Here is an 18791-nt window from a genome sequence, read left to right as displayed (position 1 = left end):
CACAAAATGAAAACGACTGGAAAGCGTACAGGAAGCTAAGGAACGAAGTTAACAGTTTAGTTGATAAAGCTCATAACAATTACTGTAAATACCTATTTGACGACTCCCACTGCAACAACAGAAAACGATTTTGGTCATTAATCAAGAACTTAAAGAAAGACCATCCAAACGTTACCACCTTAGAAAGTAATGACTCCCTGCTTACTTCTTCTGTTGACATTGCTAATGCATTTAATGATCAGTTCTACACTTTTTTTACTGACGAAGATAACGAAACTCCAAATCTGGACATTCCTACGTATCCCATTTGTGACCACATTATATTTTCAACCGAAGGAATTGAAAACTTACTTCAACAATTGGATACTAGCAAGGCTCCAGGTCCTGATGGGATTCCTACGCAAATACTGAAATTATGCAGAGCTGAAATTGCACCTATACTCCAGGTAATTTTTACCCAATCTTTTACCACCAACAATCTTCCAACTGACTGGCTAACAGCAAATGTTGTCCCTGTACATAAGAAAGGCAACCGAAACTCAGCTAATAATTATCGACCAATTTCTCTTACCTCTACCTGTTGCAAGGTAATGGAACATATTGTTTTTCACTCAATTATGAATCATGTAGACCAAAATAATATCCTCAATAATTGCCAACACGGTTTTAGGCCTAAGTACTCATGTCAATCCCAACTAGTAATGCTAACAGAGGAAATCTTAAAGGTAATGGACCAACAGAAACAAATAGATCTAATTTTATTAGATTTCTCAAAAGCTTTTGACTCAGTTCCTCATAAACGATTATTACAGAAACTATCACACTATGGAATACAAGGAGACCTTCATCAATGGATTAAGGCTTGGCTAACACAACGCAAACAAAGAGTAGTGCTAAATAATGTAACTTCCAGGTTTGTTCCAGTAAAGTCAGGTGTCCCACAAGGCACTGTACTTGGGCCATTAATGTTCCTACTTTACATCAATGACATATCTACAAATATCAACTCCTCGATTCGTCTCTTTGCCGATGACTGTATTATTTACAGAATTATTGATTCAGAAGAAGACAATAGCATCCTACAACAAGATCTAAATAAAGTCTTCCACTGGGCTAAAACTTGGCAAATGAAACTAAATGTTGAAAAGTGTGTTTTTCTACGTTGTTCAAGAAGCAAAACTCCCATGCTCACCACCTACAGCATTGACAATAAAGCTCTGGAACTGAAGAGTCAGCATCCATATCTAGGGGTCATATTCCACCAATCAATGTCTTGGTCCCACCACATCGATCATCTTTGCGGCAAAGCAACTAAAAGTCTCAACTTTCTTAAACGTAATATAAGTAAATGCTCCAAAGAAGTTAAGATAACAGCCTATTTAACATCAATACGTCCTCTGCTGGAATATGCTAGTTGTGTCTGGGACCCTCACCAGCTATACTTAATCAATACTTTAGAGAAGGTACAACGTCGTGCTGCAAGATGGGTAGCATCGGATTACAATCCAATGAGTAGTGTCACTTACCTGTTGGATCAACTGCATTGGAAGAGCCTACAGAGCAGAAGATGTATTGATCGTTTGAACTTACTATATAGAGTATTACATCACGCTTTGCCATCTATCCAGCTCCCTGAGTATTTCAAGCCTACTTCATATCCAACTAGATTGCATCACCAATACAGATATATAATTCCTCCAACTAGAACACTTGCTTACCAACAGAGTTACTTTCCAAGAACTATCAAGCAATGGAATAACCTCCCTAATCACATCATCGATACAGAGTCACTAGAACAGTTTAATAATTGTATTTTTGGACTAGATTTGTTGTAATTAACCCCCTTTTTGTTTTGAGGGTCCCCCCCCCTCCTGGATGTAACCAGCACTGAGTGCTGTCTTTCCAGTATCTAATCATAATCATAATCATAACCCAACTGCCCTATAGATAGCCAGGGCTGCTGGGTAACGATGACATAAATAAAAACCGCAAACTAGTATCTATACGGAAACATCTATAAAAGCCACATCTTCGGCCATTCTCATCATCTCTACAGGTACTACTGACTCTCAACATGTGGCTGACTAAGCTGACGATTATAGCTTGCTTGCTACTAGCTATGGGGTATGCGCAACGTACCCGACCAACCAGAAAGCCAGTAACCGATCAGCCAGCAACACAGGCTCCGAAAACCAACCCCGCGGAGAGTGGGTGTCTTGCTGAACTGCAAGCCCAGCAAGAACTCATGATACAGTCTAATCTCCCCAGACCATTTCTGGTTGTTGCACGCAAGGGAAGTAGCCGGATGTTCGGAAGGACGTTTGATAATGTAAATGGACAAGGTGGCGTACAGATTACTGCAGCGGGAGATGGTTACAACAGCACTAACGGAATATCCATTGTCCACACTACCAATGAAGGAGCAGAACAGGTAAGTGATTTAATCAATTGTAGCAGGATATCTTAGGATTTTTACGGAAACCCTGTGCTTTATTACGCGGTGATAACTAGAGGTCAGTAAACGCACTGTCCACTTGACAACCGAGCAGTGCCCCGCCACACAATCATACTTTTATACATAGTTAAACTGCATTTTCACAGCACAGCTATATAGCACTTATGTATGCGTATCGAATGCTACAGATCATGAAAAACCCAAATGTTGAACGAGTAGAAGAAGACAAGCCAATGTGCGTTGATTTACGCAATGAAACAGAAACAGACAATGAAACAGAAACAGACAATGGCAGAAGTCGACGATCATTTGAGCCTGATGAAATTTGTTGGAACATTGATCGTCTTGATGAGAGATCTCTACCTCTTGATGGTGATTACTGTCCTCCAGTTCAAGGTAGCTTAATTCATACTTCACTGTACAGTCATGCCTAGTACAAGCAAAATATTATACATGTAACTACTATTAATGTGATTAAGAGTACATTTGCACTGTTTAACAGGAAATGGAGTAGATGTGTACATTCTCGACTCTGGTATAAGATACAGTCATCAAGTGTTCGGGGGACGTGCATCATTTGGTGGATATGATGAGTTTGGTGGTCAAGGAGATGATGATCATGGTCATGGTACTCACTGTGCAGGATTGGCTGTTGGGAGGTTAACTGGAGTAGCATGGGGAGCTAGAGTGTACAGGTGTGTATTATCAGCAGATAGTGATGTGTGCTTGTTGCATAGTGCAAATGTATTGGGGAAAGTGTCCTTATTAGAGAGGGTTCTTTACTGTCTTAAATATGAGTACACCAATAAGGACCATGGAGGTGTGATCTATTAAATTTTGTATCACTGACATTATGATTTCAATTTTGAATTCTTTACAGCATCAAAGTTCTGAACAGACACTTGGCAGGATTCTTTTCTTTTGTTATTAAGGGAATCAATCATGTCATCAGTCGTGCCAGAAGCACTGGAAGAAGATCAGTAATTTCAATGTCTCTTATTGGACCAATCACTCCAGCTGTTAATGATGCCATCAGAGAGGCTGTTGCTAACAATATAGTAGTTGTGACTGCTGCTGGAAACTTCCGTCAGGACTCTTGTGGATTTTCACCATCAAATTCACCAGATGTTATTAATGTGGGAGCAATACAAGAAGCTGAAGATCCAGACTCCAGAAGACCTGGTAAGCATGTCTGACTCTTGGGGCTGTTTATGAATGCATATATAAACTAGGGCTGGGTGATAGTGAATTTTTCAATGTCCGAATGATAGTAAGACACTGTTCATGATAGATGATAGTATAACAATAGTTAAAATCTACTTATTACCTTCACAAAGATATTCAAGGAGGGGTGTACTTATGGATATGTTTTGACTAATAGACTAAACAGCCTTTTTTGACTGATTTTGTTCCCAAATATTATTTTTACAAGTGTTTTGCATGAATATTTGCATATTTTTACATTTTAATTACTGTCCGATAGCTAGTAATTTTTCAAATGATAGGTGATACACAATAGCGGCACTATCCCGATATTCCAATATGTTCAAACTATCCCCCAGCCCTATATATAAACATAAATGTTGTTATCTGAGCTATTAGATGTGTACATGTACAAATATGTACAAATGTTGTTACACAATTGCAAACATTTTTTTTTTAAACTTTAGTTTGCATGTGTACTAATCAATATTTTTTTACCTGTCCTAGGACACCAGTTGTATTGGTTCAATTCACGATCTAATTCCCCTGGCAGTAACTATGGACGTTGTGTAGATATACTTGCTCCAGGACAGTGGATAAGAAGTGCCTCTCACACGTAAGTGGTATTATGAATGGTACACATAGTTAAGTGACATAGTTGCATGCATTAGGATGTTTTAACCATAAATATAATGTATGTTTATTTTATTGAACTTAGGAGTGATAGGGATCGTGTGTCAATGAGTGGTACTTCCATGGCTTGTCCCACTGTTGCTGGAGCTGTTGCTCTGTTACTACAGAGATTTCCAAATTACACTCCTGCACAGATCAAAAGACAATTACAAGATGAGGCTACACAAGGAGCTATCAACATGAGAACATATCGAGGGGGTTTTCTACCAACAATAATACAAGCAGAAACTCCTAACAGACTTGTCTATACTGGAAAAGCCAGACAATGTGGTAAGCTAGATATGTTACATCACGAACACTTGCAATATGGGAATACCTAAAGTATAATAATAATAATATTATGTAAGTGGCTATATACTGTGTAGAGCTTCCTCAGGGAATGTACCTGTATTAAGACACAGGTTCTTTTACGTCCAAATTCTGGTAAATCAACTTTCATTTACCATGCGATATTTCTCAACACATTTTTAGCTGCAGAAAATGATCCATCTCCTACTACCAGACCACCAGGCACTACTGCACCACCAACAACACCACCTCCAACAACACCTGCACCTATACCAGGTCAGTAAAGCTTTGTTAATACACTGATTCTATGTATGCATAGTACATAAGCAAGTAATTACACTATACTGATATCCATGCAATGTACAATTTATTTTTCTCTGTAGGTTGCTATTTTGATGGTATTTTCTATGAACACAACAGAAGGATTTCTCAGAACTGTTCATCAAGCTGTGTATGCAAACGGGGCACATGGAGATGTCAACCAAGAGACTGTTACACCGATTACTGCCAAGCTTATTCCTATGGTCACTACAGAACTTTTGATGGTAGTCAGTACACTTATCTTGGAAGCTGTGATTATGTACTAGCAAAACCATGTGACAATGATGACTTTACTATAACTGTCACCCAAAGAGCTCTTGACTCAAACAGTGTATTGATTGACCAGGTCACTGTAACAGTTCCAAGTCAAAACCTTGTAATTGTGTTGAGAGGAGGTAGCAATCAGGTAACAATTAATGGAAGGAACTTTGCAGCAGTTGATGGTAGCACAATGTCTATTGGAGAAGTTAAAGTAGAATGGATTGGTAGCTATCCACATGTTACCTTTGAAGACAGAGACTTAGACATCTTTTGGGATGATGCTGGTAGTGTCCAAGTTTCGGCTAGTAGCAGTTTAAGAAGACAATTGTGTGGCTTGTGTGGCTTTTACAATGGAGATGATTCTGATGATTATCGAATGAGAGATGGAACTACAGTCTCTGGTGTAAGAAGGTTTGCTAGATCTTGGCTAACTGAAGACAGTTCAGGAGGTTGCAGAGATAGAAGACTGAATAACGCTTGCAGTGAAAGAAATATGAATAGAGCACAAAGAGAATGTGCCATGTTGAACAATGCTCCCTTTGATTCTTGTCATTCTGTTGTTGATCCAAAGGTCTACATTGAAAACTGTGAATCTGATTATTGTACATGTGTTAGGACACGTAACAGAGACACTTGTTCTTGTAATGTGATGGCTAACTATGCCAGAGCATGTGCCAAAGCTGGAGTTGATGTGAGCACTTGGAGAGATGTGACAGGATGCTGTAAGTCAACTAAAAAAATTATGTACATGGTTTACTATTCTAGTAAAAATGAAGTACTCACCCATGCATGTACATACACACGGACAGATATAGTGTCCATTAACTCATTGGTTTGCTTTCTTTACAGCTGATGACTGTGTTGGAGGTCGGGTGTACAAGGAGTGTGGCACTCTCTGCCAATCAACTTGTGATAATTACCAGTCACCACCATCTTGCTCAACTGATTGTACACCAACTTGTGTCTGTCCTGAAGGACAAGTATTGAGAAGTGGTCAATGTATTGAGACGGATCAGTGTGATGGTAAGTGTATACACTACTGTAATACACATCATAGTCAGGTTACATGCAATAGTCTTAAACAACTTATCACTCTGTTACTGTAGTAACAAGTGCTAAGAAATGAAAAACAATTTCCTGGCATAACATCACAAGTATAATAGGAATAGTAAAGAATTATTGATATACTGTACTAACATACCAAGTCATAAATTCTTTGAGGCAATATTTTATATCATATATGATATCTTTACGCAGCACAACCTGAATGTAAGGGAGATCAATTGCCATCCAACACTCCATTTTTCTTTGAACGTTTCTACCTTGGAGAACTTGAAGAGTTCATAGAAGAAGGCAGAAAAAGAAACAGAGTTCCTTGCCACATGAACACCTACCATGATAGTCGAGACACTTTGTTTGCAATGATCTTCTGCAGTGTCCCAGATGCTTTACAATATGAAATTGAACATGGGCTTAGTGCACGAAATCTAAACAGAAGAGCAAATGAGTTAAGGAAGACACACAGAATACACAACTTTGTTTGCTATAATGATGACAGAGATAGATTCCGTTGTGTGGCTGTGTTTGAGCCTGTTACAAGACGACAACGGAGAACAGAAAAGACTGACCTTATGATCAATGTGCCTTATAATGAATATCAACAAAGATTACTCGTTCTGCAGGACCAGGACATGCAGGTCCTTCGTCGTAACATTTATTCTTCTGGTGGAGATCTCTCTGTCAATGCCATCTTCAGGAGTCCAGGCTATGCTGTCTCCCTTCGTGATGGCATTGATATAAGTGGCCTAGTTCAGTTGATAGAAAGAAACAAGGAACGCGGGTTCTTCCTTGCTGATGGAAATGCTCGTATGGATGGAGGCCAAGTTGTTTACTCAGTTGTGTTTACCTCTCAGAGATTTGGTAACTGTGATTACAGAGTGGAATACAATCTCGATGCCTTGCAGTTGTTTAACAGAGAGCAGCAATATGCCAAAGATGGTTGCCACATCTCTGTCATCATCCCTAACACAGGAAGTCTCACTCCTCAATTTATTGCTGTCTTCTGGTGTACTGACTAAGTATTATACGAATCAAATCTGTCTGGCTATTTTGGATTGGAATTACATATCTTTTTAATGTACGTATATTTATTTATTATAATTATGTATATTATCTGATATACACTTACTATTAATTTTATCTCTATTAATATATTATAATAATAATTATGTGATCATGGGGGTGGGTGTAGTTCATCTATGTAGCAATCAAAAACCTTATTCCTAAACATTTACTTCTTTGGTAATATGTAAGTGTGGATTGTTATTATTAATATGGAGTGTGAACTTCTGGTCATGTGCATACACACGTACATACATACATGAATAAAATAACCAGTGTCTAGTGCATGTTATACATGTAAATACAGGAAGTCTATCTATTCTCATGCATGCCTATATAAGACCACAGAACACGTAGATAGCGATACAGGGTCATACTATATGGCCCACACAATAATTTCTAAGTGCAGAATTATTCCTTTCTCAATGAAAAACCCTGATTTTATCATTTCCAAAAATATAACATTCATCTGTTTATTAAAGTAGAGACATTCTTGTAAGCATCACGCATCATGTTAGTTATAATTATACTCCATTGCTTTGGCATTAATTTATGAATGTTTTATGTTTGTAAGTGTTCAAAGATTTTTTGGTGCTTTTTGTGTTGCAAGCCAAGCTATGTACAAATATCAAACACCTGTAACCACAGGAAACCTCCCCTCTTAATATTTGCAAAGAAAACCACTCTAGTGTTTAAGGTGCATTAATATAAAGCAATGAGCATGTGATCTAGTACATACCAAGCAGTCTCCCATTCCAACTCCTCCAGCCTTGCTAATACAAAATGCTGAGAGTTTTATATTAACTGGTTGAAATGCTTTATTTGCGAGCAACTTTATACAACCAGCAAGGCTACAGTAGTAACAGTACTATCTATGGGTTAGAGTTTAACCTCTCTGATCTCTTGATTAGAGATTCTTTATCAGTATACTATGCTGATCTAACCAGGCTTCATGATAATCTAAATTCTTCTCTCAATAATTTTACTTCTGCTTGATAACTTGAATCGTGAATGTACTAGTTTAAATAGTTCTGTACCCATAGTAAAATCTTATACACTGGCAGGCATGGCAGGAAGGTATAGACAAGCGAGTGGGAAACCAGTCAAACCAGTCAAACCACTCATAATATAAACACAAGGAAGCCTTGTGTGTGGGTGTGTGGAACAAAACTATGCTCCTTTAAACCCACAGCAACGATTGGATACCAGCTAGCAAGCAAAAGGTATGTTGCAAATTAACTGACAGCTGCAATGGGAGTGTATAGCCAATTTGTTATGTTGCTGAGTATAATTAATTGACCACCCAATAGCTAGCATGCTGCAGAGAATCATATTCAAGGAGACAGGAAATTCTTCAACTGTCAGAGCACCCACAAAATCTGCAGTAGCTTCTCTATAACAACATCAAGCTTTAAAAAATATGTAGCACATTTAATTTATGGTGTAGCTATACGTATACATATATCTAATCCAAAACAGCCAAACTGTAAAAAAAGAGTGCAGCCCTCAAAAAGGCTATGGTGAAAAAAGATGTGAAATCCAAGGTGGCGGCCAAGAAATGGCTGTGATGGTAGGTTAATGGTAAAAATTTTAATAACAACAATTCAGGTGAATTTTGTGCCAAGACCAAGCGGCACCAAATTCATCTGAATTGTCGTTACTAAAATTTTTACCATTAACCTACCATCACAGCCATTTCTTGGCCGCCACCTTGGATTTCACATCTTTTTTCACCATAGCCTTTTTGAGGGCCGCACTCTTTTTTTACAGCTTGGCTGTTTTGGATTAGATTTCACTTCTATTTGTATTTGTATCTTTGGGACTTTTTTAACCTATCTTTTTTTATTTACCACAGGAAGAAGAAAAGATGAAGCAGATGTACTTTAAATATTTCTGATTTTATCAGTAAATGTACAAATTATGTATATAATACATATATTTATTACAGAACTCTCCATGGTGGTTTCTTTGTAACTGAACACTCTACAAGGTGACATCTTCTAGCTGCTCTCTCTACAGGATGAATTGTTTGTAGCTGAACTCTCTACAAGGTAATTTCTTCTAGCTGATCTCTCTACAGGGTGATTTGCTTGTAGCTAAATACTGTACAGGTGATTTGTTTGCAGCTGAGCTCTTTACAGAATAGTTTCTTTGTAGCTGAACTCTCTACAAGGTAACTTCTTCTAGCTGAACTCTCTACATGGTGGTTTGTTTGTAGCTGAACTCTCTACAAGGTGACTTCTTCTAGCTGATCTTTGTACAGGGTGATTTGTTTGTAGCTGAACTATCTACAAGGTAATATCTTCTAGCTGATCTCTCTACAGGATGATTTGTTTGTAGCTAAACTATCTACAAGATTACTTCTTCTAGCTGATCTCTCTACAGGGAGATTTGTTTGTAGCTGAATTCTGTACAGGTGATTTGTTTGCAGCTGAACTATTTACAGAATAGTTTCTTTGTAGCTGAACTCTCTACAAGGTAACTTCTTCTAGCTGAACTCTCTACATGGTAGTTTGTTTGTAGCTGAACTATCTACAAGGTAATATCTTCTAGCTGATCTCTCTACAGGGTGATTTGTTTGTAGCTAAACTATCTACAAGATAACTTCTTCTAGCTGATCTCTCTACAGGGAGATTTGTTTGTAGCTGAATTCTGTACAGGTGATTTGTTTGCAGCTGAACTCTTTACAGAATATAGTTTCTTTGTAGATGAACTCTCTACAAGGTAATTTCTTCTAGCTGATCTCTCTACAGGGTGATTTGTTAGTAGCTAAATTCTGTACAGGTGATTTGTTTGCAGCTGAGCTCTTTACAGAATGGTTTCTTTGTAGCTGAACTCTCTACAAGGTAACTTCTTCTAGCTGATGTATCTACAGTGTCAATAGTAGTTTGTAGCTGAAATCTGCTACATGGTGGTTTCTTTGTAACCGAACTCTCTACAAGGTGGCTTCTTCTAGCTGATCTTTCTACATGGTGGTTTCTTTGTAACTGAACTGTCTACAAGGTGGCTTCTTCTAGCTGATCTTTCTACATGGTGGTTTCTTTGTAACTGAACTCGCTACAAGGTGATTTCTTCTAACTGATCTTTCTACAGGGCAATCTGTTTGTGGCTGAATTTTCTACAGGGTGGTTTCTTTGCAGCTGAACTCTCTACATGGTGGTTTCTTTGTAGCTGAACTCTCTACAAGGTAATTTCCTCTAGCTGATCTCTCTACAGGGAGATTTGTTTGTAGCTGAACTCTTTACAGAATAGTTTCTTTGTAGCTGAACTCTCTACAAGGTAACTTCTTCTAACTGATCTTTCTACAGGGCAATCTGTTTGTGGCTGAATTTTCTACAGGGTGGTTTCTTTGCAGCTGAACTCTCTACATGGTGGTTTCTTTGTAGCTGAACTCTCTACAAGGTAATTTCCTCTAGCTCATCTCTCTACAGGGTGATTTGTTTGTAGCTGAATTCTCTACATGGAGTTTTCTTTGTAACTGAACTCTCTACAAGGTAACTTCTTCTTTCTACAGGGTTATTTGTTTGTACCTGAATTTTGTACAGGTGATTTGTTTGTAGCTGAGTTCTTTACAGAATGGTTTCTTTGTAGCTGAACTCCCTAATACAAGGTAACTTCTTCTAGCTGAACTCTCTACATGGTGGTTTGTGTGTAGCTGAACTCTCTACAAGGTGGCTTGTTTGTAGCTGAACTCTCTACAAGGTGACTTCTTCTAGCTGATCTTTCTACAGGGTGATTTGTTTGTAGCTGAACTATCTACAAGGTAACTTCTTCTAGCTGATCTCTCTATAGGAAGATTTGTTTGTAGCTGAACTCTTTACAGAATAGTTTCTTTGTAGCTGAACTCTCTACAAGGTAACTTCTTCTAACTGATCTTTCTACAGGGCAATCTGTTTGTGGCTGAATTTTCTACAGGGTGATTTCTTTGCAGCTGAACTCTCTACATAGTGGTTTCTTTGTAGCTGAACTCTCTACAAGGTAATTTCCTCTAGCTCATCTCTCTACAGGGTGATTTGTTTGCAGCTGAATTCTCTACATGGAGTTTTCTTTGTAACTGAACTCTCTACAAGGTAACTTCTTCTTTCTACAGGGTTATTTGTTTGTACCTGAATTTAGTACAGGTGATTTGTTTGCAGCTGAGTTCTTTACAGAATGGTTTCTTTGTAGCTGAACTCCCTAATACAAGGTAACTTCTTCTAGCTGAACTCTCTACATGGTGGTTTGTGTGTAGCTGAACTCTCTACAAGGTGACTTCTTCTAGCTGATCTTTCTACAGGGTGATTTGTTTGTAGATGAACTATCTACAAGGTAACATCTTCTAGCTAATCTCTCTACAGGGAGATTTATTTGTAGCTGAACTATCTACAAGATGACTTCTTCTAGCTGATCTCTCTACAGGGTGATTTGTTTGTAGCTGAATTCTGTATATAGGTGATTTGTTTGCAGCTGAGCTCTTTAAAGAATGGTTTCTTGGTAGCTGAACTCTCTACAAGGTAACTTTGTCTGGTTGAACTCTGTATGTGGTGGTTTGTTTGTGGCTGAATTCTCTACATGGTGGTTTCTTTGTAACGGAACTCTCTACAAGGTAACTCCTTCTAGCTACAGGGTGATTTGATTGTAGCTGAATTCTGTACAGGCGATTTGTTTGCAGCTGAGCTCTTTACAGAATGGTTTCTTTGTAGCTAAACTCTCTACAAGGTAACTTCTTCTAGCTGAACTCTCTACATGGTGGTTTGTTTGTAACTTAACTCTCTACAAGGTGACTTCTTCTAGCTGATCTTTCTACAGGGTGCTTTGTTGTTTGTAGCTGAACTATCTACAAGGTAACATCTTCTAGGAGCTCTCTCTACAGGGTGAATTGTTTTGTAGCTGAACTCTCTATAGGGTTATCTGTTTGTAATAGAACTCTCTACAGGATGGTGTCTTTGTAGCTGCTCTCTCTATGGGGTGACTTGTTTCTAGCTGACCTCTCTGCAGGGTGATCTGTTCGTAGCTGAACTTTCTACAGGATGATTTGTTTGCAACTGAACTCTTTATATGATGGTTTCTTTGTAGCTGAGCTCTGTACAAGGTAACTTCTTCTAGTTGATCTCTCTATATAGGGTGACTTGTTTGTAGCTGAACTATCTGCAGAGTGATTTGTTTGTAGTTGAACTCTCTACAAGGTGATCCTTCTAGCTGATCTCTCTACAGGATGACTTTTTCTAGCTGAACTCTCTACAGGATGATCTGTTCATAGCTGCACTCTCTACAGGGTGATATGTTTGCAGCTGAACTCTCTACATGGTGGTTCCTTTGTAACTAAACTCTCTATAAGGTGATGACTTGTAGCTGATCTCTCTACTGGATGACTAATTGTTTCTCGCTGATCTCTCTATAGAGTTATAACTTTCTCAATAGAGTTATAACATGTTTGTATAGCTGAACTCTTTACAGAGTGGTTTTTTTGATTGGTTGCTGAACTCTCCAGCTACACGGTGACTTGTTTGCACTACAGAGTGACTTGTTTGTAGCTGAAGTCTCTACAGAGTGACTTACTTGTAACTGAACATTGCATAAAGTAATTTGTTTGTAGCTGATCTAGATGAACTCTCTGCTGGGTAGCTATTTTGTAGCTGAACCCTTTATGCAGTGACTTGCTTGTAGCTGAATTCTCTACAGAGTGACTTGTTGTCTCTACAAGGTGACTTGTTTATAGCTGAATTTTCTTCAGTGTGACTTATAATGTTCTGAATCTCTACAACAACATATTTGTAGCTGAACTCTCTACAGGGTGACTTGCTTGTAGCTGAATTGTCTATAAGATTAACTGTTTGTAGCTGAACTCCCTACAGAATAACTTGCAATGTCATATAATTCTGTAATGGAGTAAGTTATATACGTAGCTGAATGCTCTATTAGAGTGACTGTTCTATTAGAGTATCTCGATCTCGCATATGCTACACGTAGTTGGCTTTGGAATCATAACTCATTGGTTTATAATCCGATTCTTCTGTACTACTGCAAGGAATTTCTATGATAATTATTCCAGCTACACACCGATTTTCAGCTCACTGCTCTAAGTGGTTTGCCTGGTAGGCGTGAAAACTAATAGTTTTTTTTTCATAAAAATCGATCGCGTAATTGTGACACAGGTTTGGTTTTGTGTCATATCTCGATGGCCTTTAACTGGATTCCTTTCAAACTACAAAAAGGCACTCCTACGATAGTTACTCCATCTACATAGCAATTTTCAGCTCATTCTTACAAGCGGTTTACCCTGTGGGCGTGACAGACCTTCGACCTTATTTTACGCAAATAATTGGTCATAACTCCGTGAATGTTCATCGGATTCCTACCAAAACTTGGTACTGAGATTCACTTTAATGAGTCCTTTAAGTGTACCAAATTTCAGCCCGATTGGAGTACGAATTCGCGTTTTATGGCGGATTTTGCAAAGTGTGCGAAAAGAAGAGTAGAAGAAGAAAAAAACGAAGAAAAAAACCCTAACTTTGGCCGCTCGTATCTCGGAAATGTCTGGAGCGAATTTCTTCAAATTTGGAATGTGGACTCCCCGATCTAGCCGGCACTTCTGTAGCAACTTTGGTTTCAATCGGATAAGGAATCACGGAGCTACAAAGGTGTGAAAATCGCGTTTACTTTCTTCCTGTAAATATACTCACGGTGTGGCGCTCCGGCTACTTGGGCCGCACGACACACTACCGTGTGTCTTGATATATGAAATTTTGTGTAAATGGAGGATCAAGATTAAGCCTATCATGTCTTCTGGATTTAATGAACTTCTGATGGAACCACTTGAAAGAACCACTTTTTATCTTGAAAGATTCTTGAAAACCTAGCTGAAGAACCACTCTGATGGAACCACTCTCCTCTTTGATTAAAGAAAAGAATAGTAGTTTAAATTTCACCTTAATTTGTAAGCTGTCAGTTGGAGCTATGTATAAAGTTAATCCTGTTTGCGGGAGTGCACTTATATCCTAACCCTTAATACTTATACAGAAATATATTAGGCTGAGAAAGCATGGAACTATGATTGTAATAGACAATGGAGTCATGACTTATACAACTTATAGCTAATAAACAATTTCTAGCTAATTATATACTCATGTGATACAACCAATGTGCATATTTATAGATACTGACACCAAAACGTGGTCACTAAGTAACCTTGTGTGCTATAAAGCAGCAGTCATGGCAAAAGAAGTAATTAATCAATACATAATAGTTGCCAAAAAAATAATGCTAATTAATTTTATATTTGTGGTTCCTTGTCTGGTCATTTTTTGCTGAATGGATTGTACAATCATCATATAGTGACATAGTCAAAAGCTTATAATTTTTATACTGTAACAGTTGAAAGTTTTCATGTCTTGTAAACATTCCTTTCGCATAAAGATGCACTTACTTTTAAACATCATCTATGTTTGTCCCTGACTTCATAGCATAGCTACCACATCAACAATTTTACAAATGAAGTTTGGCAAATTTTGTATAGGCATAATTTTTTGTTTATGGATGTGCAGACACAAGCCTTTATTCTGTATTACAAAAAACCTGGTCAATTTTGGGGACCAAAAACATAGCTAGCCTATGTATAGACTAGTCAACATTTTAAGGCCGTATAAAATCAGACCAAACATGCATACAAGACTCTGCTAATGGTTTGTAAAACATGTAGCTAACAATAAGGTAAATTGCTCAGTGTAAAGCCACAGCTTGGTACTAGATATACACGATGGACACCAAATATCGCAAACACAGTGAACAGTTTACTAACCACCCTACCCGCAACTCAACCACTAAATGCCATCCATCCATTAATGGCTTGTCTTACAGTTGGTGAAGTTGGTGCTCTCCTACTACAGGTCAAATACTTAAATGACAGATAAAGCAAAGGCTATAGCTGAATCAACCTTGAAATAGTACTGCTATTATGTCATTTGGAAACTTGGTGTTATAATAGTCTACCATCAGTGACAGTTGCCATAAAATCAGTTTACGTTTTAAAAACATGCGGTAAGCACTAATCACAAGAAAACAATTAAATTTTTAATTTATCTGCACTTTTTAACAGTAGAAATTCTAGAAACTACCACATAATATTGCTGACAGTCAGTTTTCCACACCTGTACCCAGACCATTACAATACAGGCTACCACATCTGTACTACTCACCTTCTGTAGATGATGAGTCCATGCACACTACTATTGTGTTGAGGTAATGTACTTCCTAGACAACCCTCTATACTGCTATTGACAGTATTGATTTATAAAACAGAACATTGAAGGCTTTATAAGTCAAGGGACATGGTTCCTTGTTATGTAATGACCAGAGTGTAGTTTTCTATTGTCTTCTGCAGTGTTAATGATATCTCACACTGTTCTATGAACAGAAATGTATCGAAAACACAAATAGGTTAGGGACACCCATAGTTTCAGACACTAGCATGTTACAATAATGTCAAAGACAAACTTTGATGTGTTGCCAATTTGCCATATCTGAACCAACAGAAAAACATACTAAATTCAGCAAATTCATGCCATTTTGATAAGCAGTTCAGTTGCTCAAAAGTAAAAATCATAGTTAACTGTATTCAGTCAGAAAGTGTACCAACAAATGATTTTCCAATACAGTTTCAGCACATTTCTTAGAGACTTCTTAATTCTCTATCAATTTATAGGCTGATGGAATCTTTTACCAAAACCCTTGACTGAGTTATGGAAATGTGCATGGTGTATTAAGCTTTGTTCACCAGACAGAAACACAGCAAATATAATTACAAAGTTTTAAGTTCAGGTGAACTGTATAATATGACAGGTGATTTATCCAAATATGGTTACCATATCAACACAATAATATAATTATTACAACAGGACAAACTAGAACATGATGTATATAGCTGTATTCTGTAATTTTATTCATTATTAACCTATATGGTGTGTTCAAGTATGGACATAGCAAAATACGGTGTAGTAGCTATACTGCATTTACGATGTTAACAATCTTTCCAAAGCCTGCTGCTCACAGCTTGTATCTTAGCAAATTAACATTTACTATAATACTTTTTATGAGTGTTACTTGCTTGACAATTCTGTGGGTAACCACCTTGATAGTTATGTAGAACATGACTGCCGACGTGATTTTACTAAAGCCTGACTTGCATTTTTCAGTGTAGTGGTATCAAACAACTTGTAGTAGTTTTTATTATGGACTCTTGATATTACTAAGAGTAATGTATGTATAATGGGTGCAGCAAACAATGCGGCAATGGTACTGATGTGACCTTTCAGATTTCACATACACTGACAGTAATTGACTTATAGTTGCCTGGCTATTATACCAAGGAGTACATTAGCTATACTAACCAGGTCATCATAATGTTGTCAACTAGAATCATAAGTACATGATTGTAATTTCTTATCAACTTCCTTTTGTTCACTATGTAATTTTCAACTTCCTGCTGTGTTATAATGTAGTTTATATTTGATAAGGCTTCAATTAACTTGTTACCTAGGTCATGTTCTTTATCAACATTATAAACATCATATAGTACCTAAAAAGGTAACCATACTATACAGCTGTAGCTTCCGCATATGTGACTGAATTTTGGAAAATCACCCATATATATATATGGGTGCACATGAAATAATTAGAATTTTCATGTTTAGTGGGCTGTTAATAAAAGCAGGACACAGTTTTAAAAATATTTCAAGAATTTTCTTGTAATTTAAGGTATTGAGAAAGGCTTACAACCATTAACAAGTAGATTTGCACAATAAAACTTGTTATTTGATCATTAAATATTTTAGGTGTCAAATGCAGGTGATTTTTGAAAATTCAGTCACATATATGATGTCATGAGGTTAGATAAAACTATATTAGTCACTATCCCACTAGGGATCCAATATTCTCAGGCTAATCCTATGCGTAATTGAATATTAATTACACACACACTATACACATTTGATCTTACAACTAAAGTAACAGCATAGTCATATCTATGTGACTCACATATAGTCACAACCTGCGTACAACTTGGTATGTAGCAATGCATGTAATACACAGTTTGAACCTGAAGGCATATCTGTTTGAAACTACATGACTGGTTGCAGAAAGGAGTCTTCAGAAGACTTCACTTTGCAATCCAGTCACAAAATGTCATAGCTATATGAAATTTGTAGATCATGTACTGAGCATACATGCAAACCTTCTGACCTTCATAACTGTGATCAGCTGAAATGCTGCATGGCTATATATCATATATGATCCTAAGAATGTAATGTTAACATTACAATAACATGTTACTATAGCTGTTAGACCAATCATGATCATGCTTGTCAACAATACTTTATTATTATTATTAGCACTTTACAGTGACCAGCACTGAAGGTCTGACAACAACATGTGCTGCAGCCTTAGGATTACCTAACCTAATTTCAGGGACTTAGACGTGTAAAAGGCACCAGTGATAAAAATGACTATTCTTCTGCTCAGTCTTGTGTACAATCTTGAAAGAATCACAATTATTAGCAAGTTTAATGGAACGGATCTATTCTTGCCACTTGGAAAAGGTCTGTTTCCTTACAGCACAACACATCCCAAGCATGCAATTCTACTGGTTGAGATTTCCCAGTACTCTACCCTATTGTTTTGATACTTTCAAGACTCCATGATTGTTGTGCAGATACTCATCTATTGAATTTGGTTTACTATACATATCTGTGATATTATTTATGTGCTTTTTAATGCAGGCTCTATCAGTGGTCAAAAGGTACCTTTAATTAAGTGCATGATTTGTATGAACTCTTAATGAGAATCACCATAATAATGATAGTTACAATAGTAACATAGAATACATGTAAATGTACAAGTTCTCATAATCATGGTCATGTGTGTATCTGATGTAGTATCTATAAGAGGACCAAATATGAACACAGCCATTAGAGTTACATGATGTCATTGTGTTTATGCTACACCGTTATTATTTAACAACTCACAAAAACAATGTATATGAGGATTAACCATATAAGGTATGCTATCAGAGTATTATAATGTATACCATAGACAAGACATGTCAGTATATTGGGTAATTTATTTGAGTGTAATAGCTGGGCATGAATATAGCTATAAGGGTATGTGTGTGTATGTGCATGCATTGTTGAGGCAGCATAGCCAAATGGTTGGAGCACTAGTCTGGTAATCAAAAGGTTCCGGGTTTGATGCCCGGTGATCCTTGAGCAAGAAACCTTGCTCCAGTCTATCTAGGGTCTGCATGGAGAAGCAAATGCCAATTGTTCATGTCTCGTGTAATGGGTGAAGTTCAGGTGGGATTTTAGGTGCCCACACATTCATGCATGACACAGCTTCTGCGGGTTACTTATCCTGCCACAGGAAGATCAGCACTGACTCTTAGGCATTTGAGCTGCACACAGGTCACCCATGGCCAGTC

At 37.5% G+C, this 18791-nt stretch overlaps 1 protein-coding gene across 1 annotated transcript; it reads left to right on the top strand.

Moving 5' to 3' along the window:
- Positions 1-2061: 2061 nt before the first annotated feature.
- LOC136252109 (uncharacterized) lies at positions 2062-7446 on the top strand. The gene is made up of 10 exons (XM_066044486.1): positions 2062-2431; positions 2644-2851; positions 2958-3150; positions 3336-3637; positions 4166-4274; positions 4377-4621; positions 4823-4915; positions 5023-5943; positions 6071-6244; positions 6479-7446. The coding sequence occupies exons 1-10, from the start codon at positions 2075-2077 to the stop codon at positions 7297-7299; spliced, it is 3423 nt and encodes a 1140-aa protein (XP_065900558.1). The 5' UTR covers positions 2062-2074; the 3' UTR covers positions 7300-7446.
- Positions 7447-18791: the final 11345 nt, after the last annotated feature.

This window comes from Dysidea avara, chromosome 4 (assembly GCF_963678975.1).
Source record: "Dysidea avara chromosome 4, odDysAvar1.4, whole genome shotgun sequence".
NCBI classification, from domain to species: domain Eukaryota; kingdom Metazoa; phylum Porifera; class Demospongiae; order Dictyoceratida; family Dysideidae; genus Dysidea; species Dysidea avara.
The sequence above is the reverse complement of the archived record's forward strand: the minus strand, read 5'-3'. Positions and strand labels throughout refer to the sequence as shown.

Bases quoted from the DNA above. Each gene is read 5' to 3' on its own strand.
- LOC136252109 (XM_066044486.1), top strand. From the start codon at position 2,075: ATGTGGCTGACTAAGCTGACGATTATAGCTTGCTTGCTACTAGCTATG. The intron at 3,638-4,165 runs GTAAGCATGTCT...TACCTGTCCTAG, and splicing joins TCCAGACTCCAGAAGACCTG to GACACCAGTTGTATTGGTTC. The intron at 4,275-4,376 runs GTAAGTGGTATT...TATTGAACTTAG, and splicing joins ATAAGAAGTGCCTCTCACAC to GAGTGATAGGGATCGTGTGT.